Source organism: Hordeum vulgare, chromosome 2H, assembly GCF_904849725.1.
Source record: "Hordeum vulgare subsp. vulgare chromosome 2H, MorexV3_pseudomolecules_assembly, whole genome shotgun sequence".
Taxonomy (NCBI): Eukaryota; Viridiplantae; Streptophyta; class Magnoliopsida; order Poales; family Poaceae; genus Hordeum; species Hordeum vulgare.
Window position 1 is genome coordinate 653,907,706 of NC_058519.1, and position 12,429 is coordinate 653,920,134.

The 12,429-nt window shown below is 41.8% G+C and overlaps 1 protein-coding gene across 1 annotated transcript; it reads right to left on the reverse strand.

Moving 5' to 3' along the window:
- Positions 1–4,487: 4,487 nt before the first annotated feature.
- Positions 4,488–9,621, reverse strand: LOC123428451 (cysteine protease ATG4B-like). Its single transcript, XM_045112663.1, has 9 exons — positions 9,537–9,621; positions 8,295–8,790; positions 8,103–8,188; positions 7,953–8,003; positions 7,418–7,803; positions 6,617–6,755; positions 5,305–5,360; positions 5,126–5,196; positions 4,488–5,034 (listed from the first exon to the last, which is right to left on the reverse strand). Exons 2-9 carry the CDS (start codon positions 8,737–8,739, stop codon positions 4,817–4,819), a joined length of 1,452 nt encoding a protein of 483 aa, XP_044968598.1. The 5' UTR covers positions 8,740–8,790; positions 9,537–9,621; the 3' UTR covers positions 4,488–4,816.
- Between the last annotated feature and the right edge of the window lie 2,808 nt (positions 9,622–12,429).

Sequence of the window (12,429 nt, forward strand, 5' to 3'; positions counted from 1 at the left end):
GGGCTGGAAATAACCCTCTCCTGTATACTTCGTAGAATACTGCGGGTTCCACTGGTTTGGGAGCTCTCGTGGCTCCCACTGAAAAACTGGAGCTTGATACGGATCAAGGGTTGGTGCAGGCGCATGTGCTGGGGGTTGCGACAGGCCCCAATATTTGTAAATGTCCTTGGTCATAATAATGTACTTGCCTGAATGGATATCGAACAAAGAAGAAGCAGGCAAAGTAATAATCTCACAAGTACCTTGACTAAATACTAAGTTGTAAAGCAGCCTCTTACCATTATCTTGCTTAATAAAATCATGTGCAACCATCCTATCATAATCTAAATATCTTACCGGAAGTAGCATTTCCTCTTCCTCGTCAAGCCTAATAGGTATTTCAAAGTACTTAGCTAAACGAGATGCATAGATACCTTCGAATATAGGGCCCTTCGAATGATTTAAGTTCAACCGTTGGGCCACTATAGCGCCCAGACTAAAAGTTCTATCAACAAGTAAAGCATGGCGTAGAATAGTGAGGCCAGGAGCACTGAGGCTTCCACTCTCGCCGCGACCAACTAAACATCTCCCTCCAAATAATGAATAATAGCGTAGAACATGAAAATGTACGCTATCCGCTCTTGCCTTTGACACCCCTCTCTCTTCCCCTACCTTGATTATGGGAATAAAATCCTCCATGTCTCTAGGACGTGGTTCACTAATGCTGCCCTCAAAAGGTATTTTGCAAACATTGCAAAAATCGTAAAGTGACATTTCCTTAGGCACATCATATAAATGAAATTCTACCATAAGAGGATTCTTCCTAGGATAAAAGTACAAAATTTGCACGAAAGTATTAGTAAGTAGGAGATACTGGTCACACTTATCGTTGAGGAAGTCAGTGATGCATGCATTTTCTGCTAGATAGTAGAAATCTTCATAAATTTCGGCCGCCCTCAAGAATGCCTCACTTGGCCATTCACATGGTCGAACCTCCACGGTGCGAGGAATATTATATCTAGGCTTCTTATTTTCATTTTCCTTAAAACCCCGTCTTGAAGAGCCTCTTAACAATCTCCTCATCCTTTCTTTCTCTGAAAAGTTTCTGAAATTTTTAGTAACTCCAAATAAGGGTGAACAAAGCTCAATTAAAACTTATAGCAACTACTCCCACAAATGCCTAGAAGCTATATCATGCATTAAAACTACTTGGGACCCTACAAATTTGGCATGTAAGCTCAAGAACAAGGTCACCGCAGCAGCAAAAATTTGTAATATATAAAGCACTAGAACAAAAACTAATTGGACCATTGGAGGACTCACATACCGATGAACAATCCCCTAAAATAGTTTTGCAAATGGAGCTTTGAGCAAGGAGATAAAAAATGGCAGCAAGATGAGCTAAAACACGGGTTTGAGCAATGTTGGGATTTTTCTGGAGGAAGACAAAGTGGATGGGTACTGGAATAAGTGGACGGGCCCCACATGGGACCCACAAGCCAGGGGCGCGCCCAAGGGGGGTGGACGCGCCATGCAGGCTTGTGACCCACTAGTGCATCTCCCTGATGTGTTCTTAGTGCCAAAAAAATTAAATATTTCAGAAAAAACATACTAAATTTTCAGGTCGTTCTAAGAAATTTTATTTTTAGGTCATTTTTCTATTGCATGGATAAAACAGAAAAACAGAGAAATAATAGCAATTTTACTAAATTAAGACTAAGGAACAGAAAATAAAAGTTGGATACAGAAGGTTGTGCTTTCTAAATTCATCCATCTCATGCCCGTCAAAAAGAATCCATCAATAAGGTTGATCAAGTCTTATTGACAAACTTTTTTCGAATGACATGGAACAAGAGAATTTTCTAATAGCACTAGGTTACCTCAATGGGGATATGCACGTCCCCAACAATAAGTATTTCATATTTCTTTTTGACAGGAGGAGGAGGGAATTCAAATTCTCCAATAATAATCGTTGAAACCTTTTCAGTGGAGTTGATACTATGAACTGGAAGTTGTTTCTTCGGAAAGTGTACCGTATGCTCATTACCATTAACATGAAAAGTGACATTGCCTCTGTTGCAGTCAATAACAGCCCCTGCAGTATTCAGAAAGGGTCTACCAAGGATGATCGACAAACTGTCGTCCTCAGGAATATCAAGAATAACAAAGTCCGTTAGGATAGTAACGTTTGTAACCACAACAGGCACATCCTCACAAATAATGATGGGTAAAGCAGTTGACTTATCAGCCATTTGCACAGAGATTTCAGTAGGTGTCAACTTATTCAAATCAAGTCTACGATATAAAGAGAAAGGCATAACACTGACACCAGCTCCGAGGTCACATAAAGCAGTTTTAACATAATTTCCTTTAATAGAGCATGGTATAGTAGGTACTCCGGGATCTCCTAGTTTCTTTGGTATTTCACCCTTAAAAGTATAATTAGCAAGCATGATGGAAATCTCATCTTCTGGTATCTTTCTTTTATTTGTAACAATATCTTTCATATACTTAGCATAAGGAGTCATTTTCAGAATATCAGTTAAGCCCATACGTAAAAATACAGGCCTCAGCATTTCAGCAAAGCGCTCAAAATCCTCATCATCCTTCTTCTTGGATGGTTTAGGAGGAAAGTGCATGGGTTTCTGAACCCATGGTTCTCTTTCTCTACCATGCTTCCTAGCAACAAAATCTATTTTCCCATATCTTTTATTCCTAGGTTGTGGGTTATCAAGATCAAGAGGAGGTTCAATCTCCACATCATTGTCATTACTAGGTTGAGTATCGACATGAACATCATCATTAATATTATCACTAGGTTCATGTTCATTACCAGATTGTGTCTCACCATCAGAAATAGAGATATCATTTGAGTCTCCATGTGACTCTACAACAGGTTCACTAGCAGCATGCAAAGTCCTATCATCATTCTTTTTCCTTTTATTAGAAAGAGTAGGTGAATCAATATTAACTCTCTGAGAATCTTGCTCAATTCTCTTAGCATGGCCCTCGGGATACAAAGGTTTCTGAGTCATTCTACCACCTCTAGTCACCACTCTAACAAAATGATCATTATTCTTACTAATCATCTCATTGAGCAAATTATTTTGTGCTTTAAGTACTTGTTCTACTTGAGTAGTCACCATGGAAGCATGTTTACTAATAAGCCTAAGATCATTAACAGTTCTACTCATATTTCACCCAAGCGATCAAGCATGTAAGCATTATGTTTTAATTGTCTACTAACATAACCATTGAATTTTTCTTGCTTAACAATAAAGTTAGCAAATTCATACAAGCATTGGCTAGCAGGCTTATTATAAGGAATATCACCTTCATCAAATCTACGAAGAGAATTTACCTCTACTACCTGTGTTGGGTTATCAAGGTTATGTATTTCTTCAATAGGTGGTAGATTCTTAACATCTTCAGCTTTAATACCTTTTTCTTTTATAGAATTATTTGCCTCTTGCATATCTTCAGGACTGAGGAATAGAATACATCTTTTCTTCGGAGTTGGTTTTGGAGGTGATTCGGGAATAGTCCAATCATTACCATTGCTCAATATATTATTCAACAATAGTTCAGCTTGTTCAACAGTTCGTTCCCTGAAAACACAACCAGCACAACTATCTAGGTGGTTCCTAAAAGCATCAGTTAGTCCATTATAAAATATATCAAGTATTTCATTTTTCTTGAGAGGGTGATCAGCCAAAGCATTAAGTAACCAAAGAAGCCTCTCCAAGCTTATGGGAGACTCTCTTCTTCAATTTGCACAAAGTTAAATATTTCCTGCAAGGCAACTTGTTTCTTATGGGCAGGAAAATATTTTTCAGAGAAGAAATATATCATATCCTCGGGACTACGCACACAACCAGGAGCAAGAAAATTAAACCATATCTTAGCATCACCCTTTAATGAGAACGGAAACGGTTTAAGAATATAATAATAACTAATCTTTTTCTCATTAGTGAATAGGGTAGCTATATCGTTCAATTTAGTAAGGTGTGCCACAACAGTTTCACATTCATAACCATGGAAAGGATCAGATTCTACCAAATTAATCAACTCAGGATCAACAGGGAATTCATAATCCTTATCAGTAATATAGATAGGTAAAGTAGCAAATTTGATTTCATATTGCATTCTAGCATTCAAAGATTTTTTTTTCTTTCACTTGCATAGCAATTTTTTAAGATCATCTCTATCCTTACAAGCAAGAAAATCCCTAGCTACTTCTCCTTCCATAACATAATCCTCAGGTAGCGTGATTGCCGGAGCCATCGAAGTCATGGATGACAATTTGATCTTGGTTGCCCCTGATGCTTTCAGAATCCTGGATGACCCTCGGCAATCTATCCTTTCGTCGGTTTGTCACCACCCAGTGCAGTCTGTGCTTTGTTCAGCAAGTCATGCACGATGAATATTGTGTCTGTAGAGTTGCCGACAAGCAACTCTGAAATGAAGTACATTAAATAGGCACAATACTTTGAAACGAACAGCACGCATGGCAACGAAGGAACCATTTATAACCAACCTACCAATTTGCCCTAGCGTAAACCAATCACCAATAGATACATTTTTGCAGTCACCCACAAGGCCACAACAGTGCGTATGGTATGGTACAGAGGAATTTCCCATCGAACCAACTTGTGCCGATGATCAGCGTAACGGCTCCTACCTTTTCTGGTCTCCCAGCCCCGCAGAACAAGCCGCAGAACTGGAAACCCTAGATTTCACACGAGGTTTGAAGTCTTTACTTCACACAGGGGGACATTAACCCAATGAGTGGTCATGTGAAGGTTTCACCGAACACAAAGTTAAACTTCCCTTTCATCTAGAGGATTTGCCACTCGTCTTCTCCTGTTTCACCAGAGCCATCGAGGTCTTCCACGTCAATGTTGTCAGAGATGCCGTAGCCTGAACAGCCGGGTTCACCGTCCTGGTTGTACATCTGTTTCGACGGTTGAACTGACTGCACCACGGTGAAGAGGGGCGCTCCGTTCGCCTGCTCTGCCAGCTCCGAGGCCCGACAACAGAAATTGTCAAAGTCATCTGCGTACAAGAAGTTGAAAAGGAGTAAAAAAATGTTAAGAGACTAAACCTTGAATAACCTGACTCATGAATCTGAGGAACAGAAGTTCACCTTTGTCGCGACAGTAAAAACCAATAGCCAGGGATGGATCTATCAGGTCTAGAGGCATATCTCGGACAGTGCTGTTCAAGTGTGGATACAAGAGTAAGGTTTTCACCATTATTTGAACATGTAGAAAAACTGAACAGTGGAATCATCTTAACCAACTCTAACTAGAATGGTGCACATACCTGCAGTGGTACGAGGAAGTGTCCGCCTCCAAGTTATCAGATGCTATATTAACCGCCTGACATTTAGATAGCACCCCAGCATTAACACCATAGCTCAAAACTCAAATGCCTGAAAGCTGAAATGCTATGCATAACAACTTGATGTGGTTGTCGGCAAAAAAATGGCGTTCTAAGCCAGCAAGATATGGCAGAAATAGATAGACACAACCTAGTCTCACATAACTGGGATTCTTCAGGCTATATAAACAGAGTAAAGATAACTATATGCTGAAGATACAAAAATAAACATTGTACATGCTTGCAGCCCTATCATACTCTTTTTTTCTGTCTGGATACCTGTTCTATCATTTTGCTCGACAGGAAGCCAGATTTTTATTCAATGAAAATAAACATTGTACGGGATTCCATAATTCATGGGATACACAAGTGATTCTGGCCAAGCCAATAAAAGCAGCAAATGACTTAGGCTGCGTTTGACAACAAAGTATTGTAAAAATTGGTGTAACTGTAAACTACAGTATTTTAACCCGTTGGTACAAGATATCATGGTTATTAAATATCAAAGTATTTTAGAGTATCAATGATACAGAGGACCTGTTTGGTTTCTACCCTGTGCATCGACGTGAAAATTGCTGACTAGCCATTAATTGTTGCAAACACACCCGTTTTTTAAGCTAGCTACCATGGACTTCGCTAGTTCTCTGCCTCCAGCTTGCCATGTCAATTTTTAATCATGTACTGACTAGGAGCCAGCCTCACTTTTGGATGTTTTGTTTGAGTCAAATCATAATTGGAGGATCCTAATGGAAAGTAAAATCACCAAACAGAAGGTACTAATAAACCGGACGCACAATTAGATAGGAAAGAACAACGGCCTTGGCACCTTGCTCCGTGCATGGAGTGGATTCACTTTTTCCAGCGGCTCAGTTTTAAAAAAGAAGTCAGGGGTTCTTTTTTAAATACTGAGAAAATACCATGGTTTTGGAGATACTGTAGTATTAATACCACAGTTTTTTTGGGTAGCCAAACAGCTCATAGTAATCAAAACTGTAAATATTAGAAAAACTGTGGTATTCTCATAATACTTAGAAAATACTAAGCTATCAAACAGGGCCTATTCAGCAGGGCACGCACATGACAGGCTGAAAAACAGTCAGTTACCCAAACTGCGTAGTTGGTTGGTTTTAGTGGTGACAGCATGCATAATAGACACTAACTTGGATTGCTCAATTCGTTTAAGGTAATACAAGCCTGCAACATTTGTGGAATTGAAGTCTGTATGTGGTAAATAACTGAAAGTCTGTAATTTTACCAGCTGAACATCATGAGGGTCTAGGTAGAGTGCCCTGTCATCCTGCACCCCAGCAATGTAAGTCGATGCTCCAGGTTTTCCACCTAAAATGCCCAAGCTTTGAGGAAATGTGAATGTCTCCTTTAGTAGTGGAATGTACCTGTGATAGTATGTCCCATGTAGGAAAAGGATACAGATTAGAATAATTTCATACCAAAGCAATCAGTAAAAACATTTACTATTCATAACCTAAGCTAATTGATAGCTAGCTGTCAGTGGTCCAAGGATTTTGCCTCTATCTGATGAAGATCACGAAAACTAGACACCAAAACAGATTATAAGGAGTTAAGAACACACTTAATGTCGTATTTTTGGTAGGTCAGCAAGGCACTTCACCATTTGTATTCCTAGTTTTACTGAGGATGGCTATCAGTATGTGACATCATGGTAGGAAAAGGTTAAAAATTAGAATAATTTCCTACCAAGCCATCAATGAGAACATTTAATATTCAGGGGTGACCCTATGCATAACCTAGTATCCTAGTCTAGTTTCTAGTTGATAACTGTGAAGGGTTGAAAGATTAATTTGCCTCTATATGATTAAGATCAGCAAATTTAGCCACCAAATCAGATTATAAGAAGTTAAGATCAGTCAGTGGTGTATTTTAAAATAACAGAAATATAATCGAGAATTGGTAGGTCAGCAAGGCACTTCTCCATTTGTATTCCTAGTTTTACTGAGGATGACTATCAGATAACCATAAATAGATACAAAGAACCACCAAAGCACACACAAAAAAAACATAGTCACTCATTGATTACCTTGGATTAATTTTATCGAGACCAAGAACCAGAGGAACCAACAAAAGAATAGGCGACCATGCTGATTGACCTTTATTGAAATCATAGCAAAGCTGAGCAGCAACATCAATGCAAACAACTGGAGCTCCACCTCTTTCACCATCTTCATCACCCGAAACCACATAGAGCGCCATAGGAAAACTTTCATTCGTATTTATAACTTCAGGTTGCTCTCTATTTGTGCGGATAAGGGTTTGCCATGCCCGACACATAGCATATGGACCAACCCATGATCCAGCAGCCAGACCATAACTCTTTCCAGCTTGAAGTAAATTGTGAATGGAGAAAGCGCAGACTTCAGAATCACCAAACAGGTGTAAGATCCTTATATGTTCTGGGTTAGATGGCTGCATATGAACATGACCACTATAAGAAACCCTACATTAAGAATTAAAAGACCACCATCACCTACTGTAACTGAACAGAAACACTTCAATTTTGTCTTTGCATAGTGAGCAGATCTATGAGATTAGAGTAGGAAAGTCCTGTATCTTACATTCTGTGCGGGCTTTCTCCAAGATCTTCCAAGATGGTGAAAAATCAGTGCCTGCAAAAAATATCATGTCCAAAGCCCAATTTAGCAACAGCAGCAGTGGTCAGTCACTCAGTGAAGGAAGGATTTCAAATGAATCATATCAAGACTTACCTGTGCAACCAGCATCTGACTGCTTCTAACCATGCAGCCCCAGTTGACATCACTTGTGAGCTTTGAATCAGATATGGCATCAAAACCTGTGACAAAAAAAGAAAGATCATGTCAGCAGCTCGTTACTGACTCCACCACACTGTTAATTTTAGCGTACACGTTGCTCTGCAAACAAGAACACGCCAAACCAACCTTTCCGGTAGGTGATCCATATCCTCGATGAGAAGTCCTCCAAGAACGCAACATGCCCGCCCTCAGAATCCGAGTCGCTGGACGACTCCTCGGACGACAGCTTGTAGCATTTTCCAAGGAACCAGACGTCGCCGGCGGTCAGAGCCTTGCCGCATCCCAGGAAACGCCACATGGAGCCGCCACCCACAAACCGCCTCAGAACCCTCGACCAAGCATAGGACCCGGAGGCGTGGCCTCCTGACCTGCTGGAGTGGTCCTGGTCCGGCTCGAAGATGGTGAGAACGCTCGAGAGGATCGAGGCCTTGCACTGCTTCGGGCTGCCGTTCTTCCTTTGCTCGTCCGGGGCGGAGGAAGTAGATGAAGACGAAGAGGCTACGGCGGCGGCTCCCTCAAGCGAGGACGGGTCGGATGGCGGTGCTGCACCCCTCTCAGGCAAGCTCGTCATTACCTGCGCGGCATGTGTGCGTCAATCACGGCATCAGGCGCCCGCAGTTTCCTACAGACGCAATCAAACAAGCAGGCATCAGAAGTCAGAATTGCAGCTTCCTTATTAACTCAGAACATGGTCAGAACTCAAAACTAGCAGTACTATACAAAATAAACACGGACCAGAGGTTAACTAACACCACCACGCAGCACGCCGAGAAGCTCGGATACATAACCTAACTACACGCCATCGAAAGAAGACTTAGCTCAGTCTGTAAATGTAACTGGGGACAGACATGGCAACGCAAGGGAGTAGTAGGACGAACAGGTTACAAGCAATCGTAATTGACATGCGTGCGTGCATCGATGAGCTACCCGCAGTTTCCTACCAGTGCAATCGGACAACCAGGGACATGTTCAGAAATCAGAACTGCGGCCTCCTTCCTTGTAATCTAAGTGAGAACATGTTGAGAACTCAGAAGTAGTAGTACACCGAAACGCGGGACAGAGGCTAACACCAACACGCACCACGCCGAGAAGCTGAGGCTCGGATACACGACCTACCTACACGCCATCGGCAGGCTTGACTTAGCATGCGATGATTCTAACTGGGGACAGACGGGGCAACGCAAGGCAGGCAGTCGGACGAACAGGTTACGAGCATCCGCAATTGGCTAGATCATCGTCCGCTACTTCGCTAGTGGCAGCAGGCAGCACGAGGCGGAATCGGGACCGGAGCAGTCCAGCATCCCGCGAAGGGGATGCGCAGCGGGGACACGGCAGCAGCAGGAGAGAGCAGGGAGAAGGGCGGCTTACCGGCCTGCAGCGATCCGAGGCGAGGGGAGAGGGCGGCCGCGGGGAGGAGCGGCCGGCGGCGAGGGATCCGGGCGGCGGAGGGCGCGAGGCGGGGGGGGGGGGGGGTGGGGGGGGGGAGGGTGGCGTGGCGGAGGGGAGGAGGCGGGGTGGGGGGGAAGGAAGGGAGGGAGAGATGGGGACGGCGAGTCCTTCCTTCCGTGGGGGGTGGCTGCGCTAGCTAGCCAGCTGCGGGAGGAGAGGAGAGGGGAGGGGGTAGGTAGGCGGGGCCGGGCCCTCGGCGGGCCCAGCGGGGGCAGCGGCACGGGGCGCGCGGACCCGAGAATCCAAAACGTGGTGGCGTTTGGGTGCGGGCGGTGCCGTGCGTGCGGACGGATGCTTTCCCGTAAGGTTTTCCTTGCCTCTATTTTTTTTTCTTTTTTCTTGGCTTTGTTTGTGGGGAGAGGAGAGAAGAGAAAGAGAAGAGAATCTGCAGCAGCACCGCACGGCACGGATTCCTCCCCGTTCCGTCCCTCAGCCTCAACAGCGATTAGAGAGGAGGACCATGAATGGTGAGGGGCACCATTGTGGGGTGCTGTGACAGTGAGACTAACCCTGATCTTTCCTCGGGCCGGGTCGGGTTCGGGTCGGGCTTGGCAAAGCCAGGAAAAAATCCCAAGCCCCAAACCGGTACGGCCCAGCCCAAAGCATATGAACAGTGATAGTCTTTAATTCATTTAATTATATTTGGGATGTTATATTTATTGTACCTATATTTCAAAAAAATATATATAGGCATTTTAGGCATTTCGGGTTTTATTCGGGCTTTTGCGCCGGGCTTCAGGCGAGAAAGTGAAGCCCGAGCCCAGATTGAATGCCAGGATTCGGCTTCGGGCCTTCGGACTGGGTTGTCCATAATCAGATTTATGTGAGACCATGGTTTTGAATTTCAGTCTCGAAGATATATCCAATTGGGGCTGGCCGGCATCACTTTTACCTGGCGTAATTTTTTCGAGCAACGGTGCACTTAACAAAAAATGTGCTTCATACTCCACCTTCTGTCACAGATTATCACACATAGTCCAAGACGATGTATGAATATGCATGTTGCCTAGTATGAATATCACACATAGTCACAGATTATCACTTTTACCTGTTATAGAGAAAGTAATACATACCAGCCTAGATGGTAACATAGACTAGTAACATATGCATGTTGCACATGTTACTACTCCTCATTATGGCCAGCCTCGGCCATGATATCGTTCTCTCGCAGCCTTGTATGTTTTGCCATGTTTTTCCTCAGATGGGTATCTTCGAGAAGATTGAGATGGATGTGAAGGTGGCCCAAAACAGAACTCAGATGTGGAAGTTATGACGATTTTAGAGATGCTCGTGTTGACATGAGACTAAAGAATGGCATGAAACCTAGGATGGACTCGTTTGGAAAAAGCTTCAACGTGAAAGTTGTGTGACTCGTCAACATGGTCGATTTACATATATATATATATATACAAATTTTATCTACCATTGATGGTAGTTAGCACCACTTGCGTTTTGTATGTTGTATGTAGTATCTATCAAATCGGAGAGTATTTACGCGCAGTATGTAGTATATAATAATGTTTATGTAGTATATATATTTGTTTTAAACATCTCATATACTATATTCAAATATCAATATTAATTGATAGTATTAAAATAAATATAATTGATAGTAATATCAATTCAAATTCAGTGACATTTGAAGTTGGGTTTTACTCAGGTGGCTGCCCATGCCCTGCGATATCCATATGATCCTCATCTAAGAGATGGAAATCATACTTCGTATCACATTCTTTCTTTATATCTTCAAATCTTATTTTCATTTCAACCCTTATTTCTTCTAATATCTCTTCCTTTAACTCTTTCTTCATTATTTTTGACAATTCTTCAAATCTTTTGTCCATTTCTTAATCTATATATTCACTATCCAAAGGGTCTAGGCCCTTCAGAAGGCATTCTTTATATGTATAATTTTTTGGAGAACCTTCTTCCTTTATATTCTTTCCTGATGATTCTCCCTTGGTAATTTTAAATATTGGCATATTAGATGCATTGTTATCTGCATTCTTTCTCTTCTGGATATAATCTTTAGCCTTGGGGTCAATATAATAGTTTTCCCCTATCATTTTTCTTGCCCAAAACAAGGCCTCATCAATACTTTCATATTTTTTGAATGTTAGGTCTTGTCCCATTCGTTTTGCATCTAGTTTCTCTATCATGATGTCTTCCCATGTCAAATATATTCCGGGTTTATTTCCGTCAAACAAAACATATAATATTTCTCCTTTTTGTATTTCAGCCCTTTCTAGTTTTGCCGCCTTCATATTCATTTGGTTAAAATATTCTGCCAAGCTATTTAGAATTGATAGCATATATCCTTTTTCATCTCTCTTATTGGTATATTGGAACCAGAAATTGTCCAGTATGCACCTCTGAATTTCATCAAGCTTGATATGGGCCTTTGGCTTGAAATTGAAGGTATTTGGCTGAAATATCTTCAGCCTGTTCTCCTCTCCAAAGAAGAAGCATTCGTCCCTGGTGGGGAATAATCCTTTCTTCATTTCTGCAAATTTGATGCACGAGAAAATATGTCAGGTAAATTATTATCTTTTCCTTTAATATGCTCAAAAATAACTTTATAACCATTCCCAGCTATGGTGTCTTCAAATAAGACCCATCTTCTGGTTGAACTTTTCTTACTATTAATTTTATTATAATATCGACATATGGCTTCACAATCAGTTCGCACCGTAAATTCTTTGAATCCTAGATATAACCTAAAAGCATTTATTGCATTTACAACTGCAAGGATTTCTCTATCAATATTATTTACCGTTTTTAACTTGTAACTTCCTGAAGCATATTTACATAT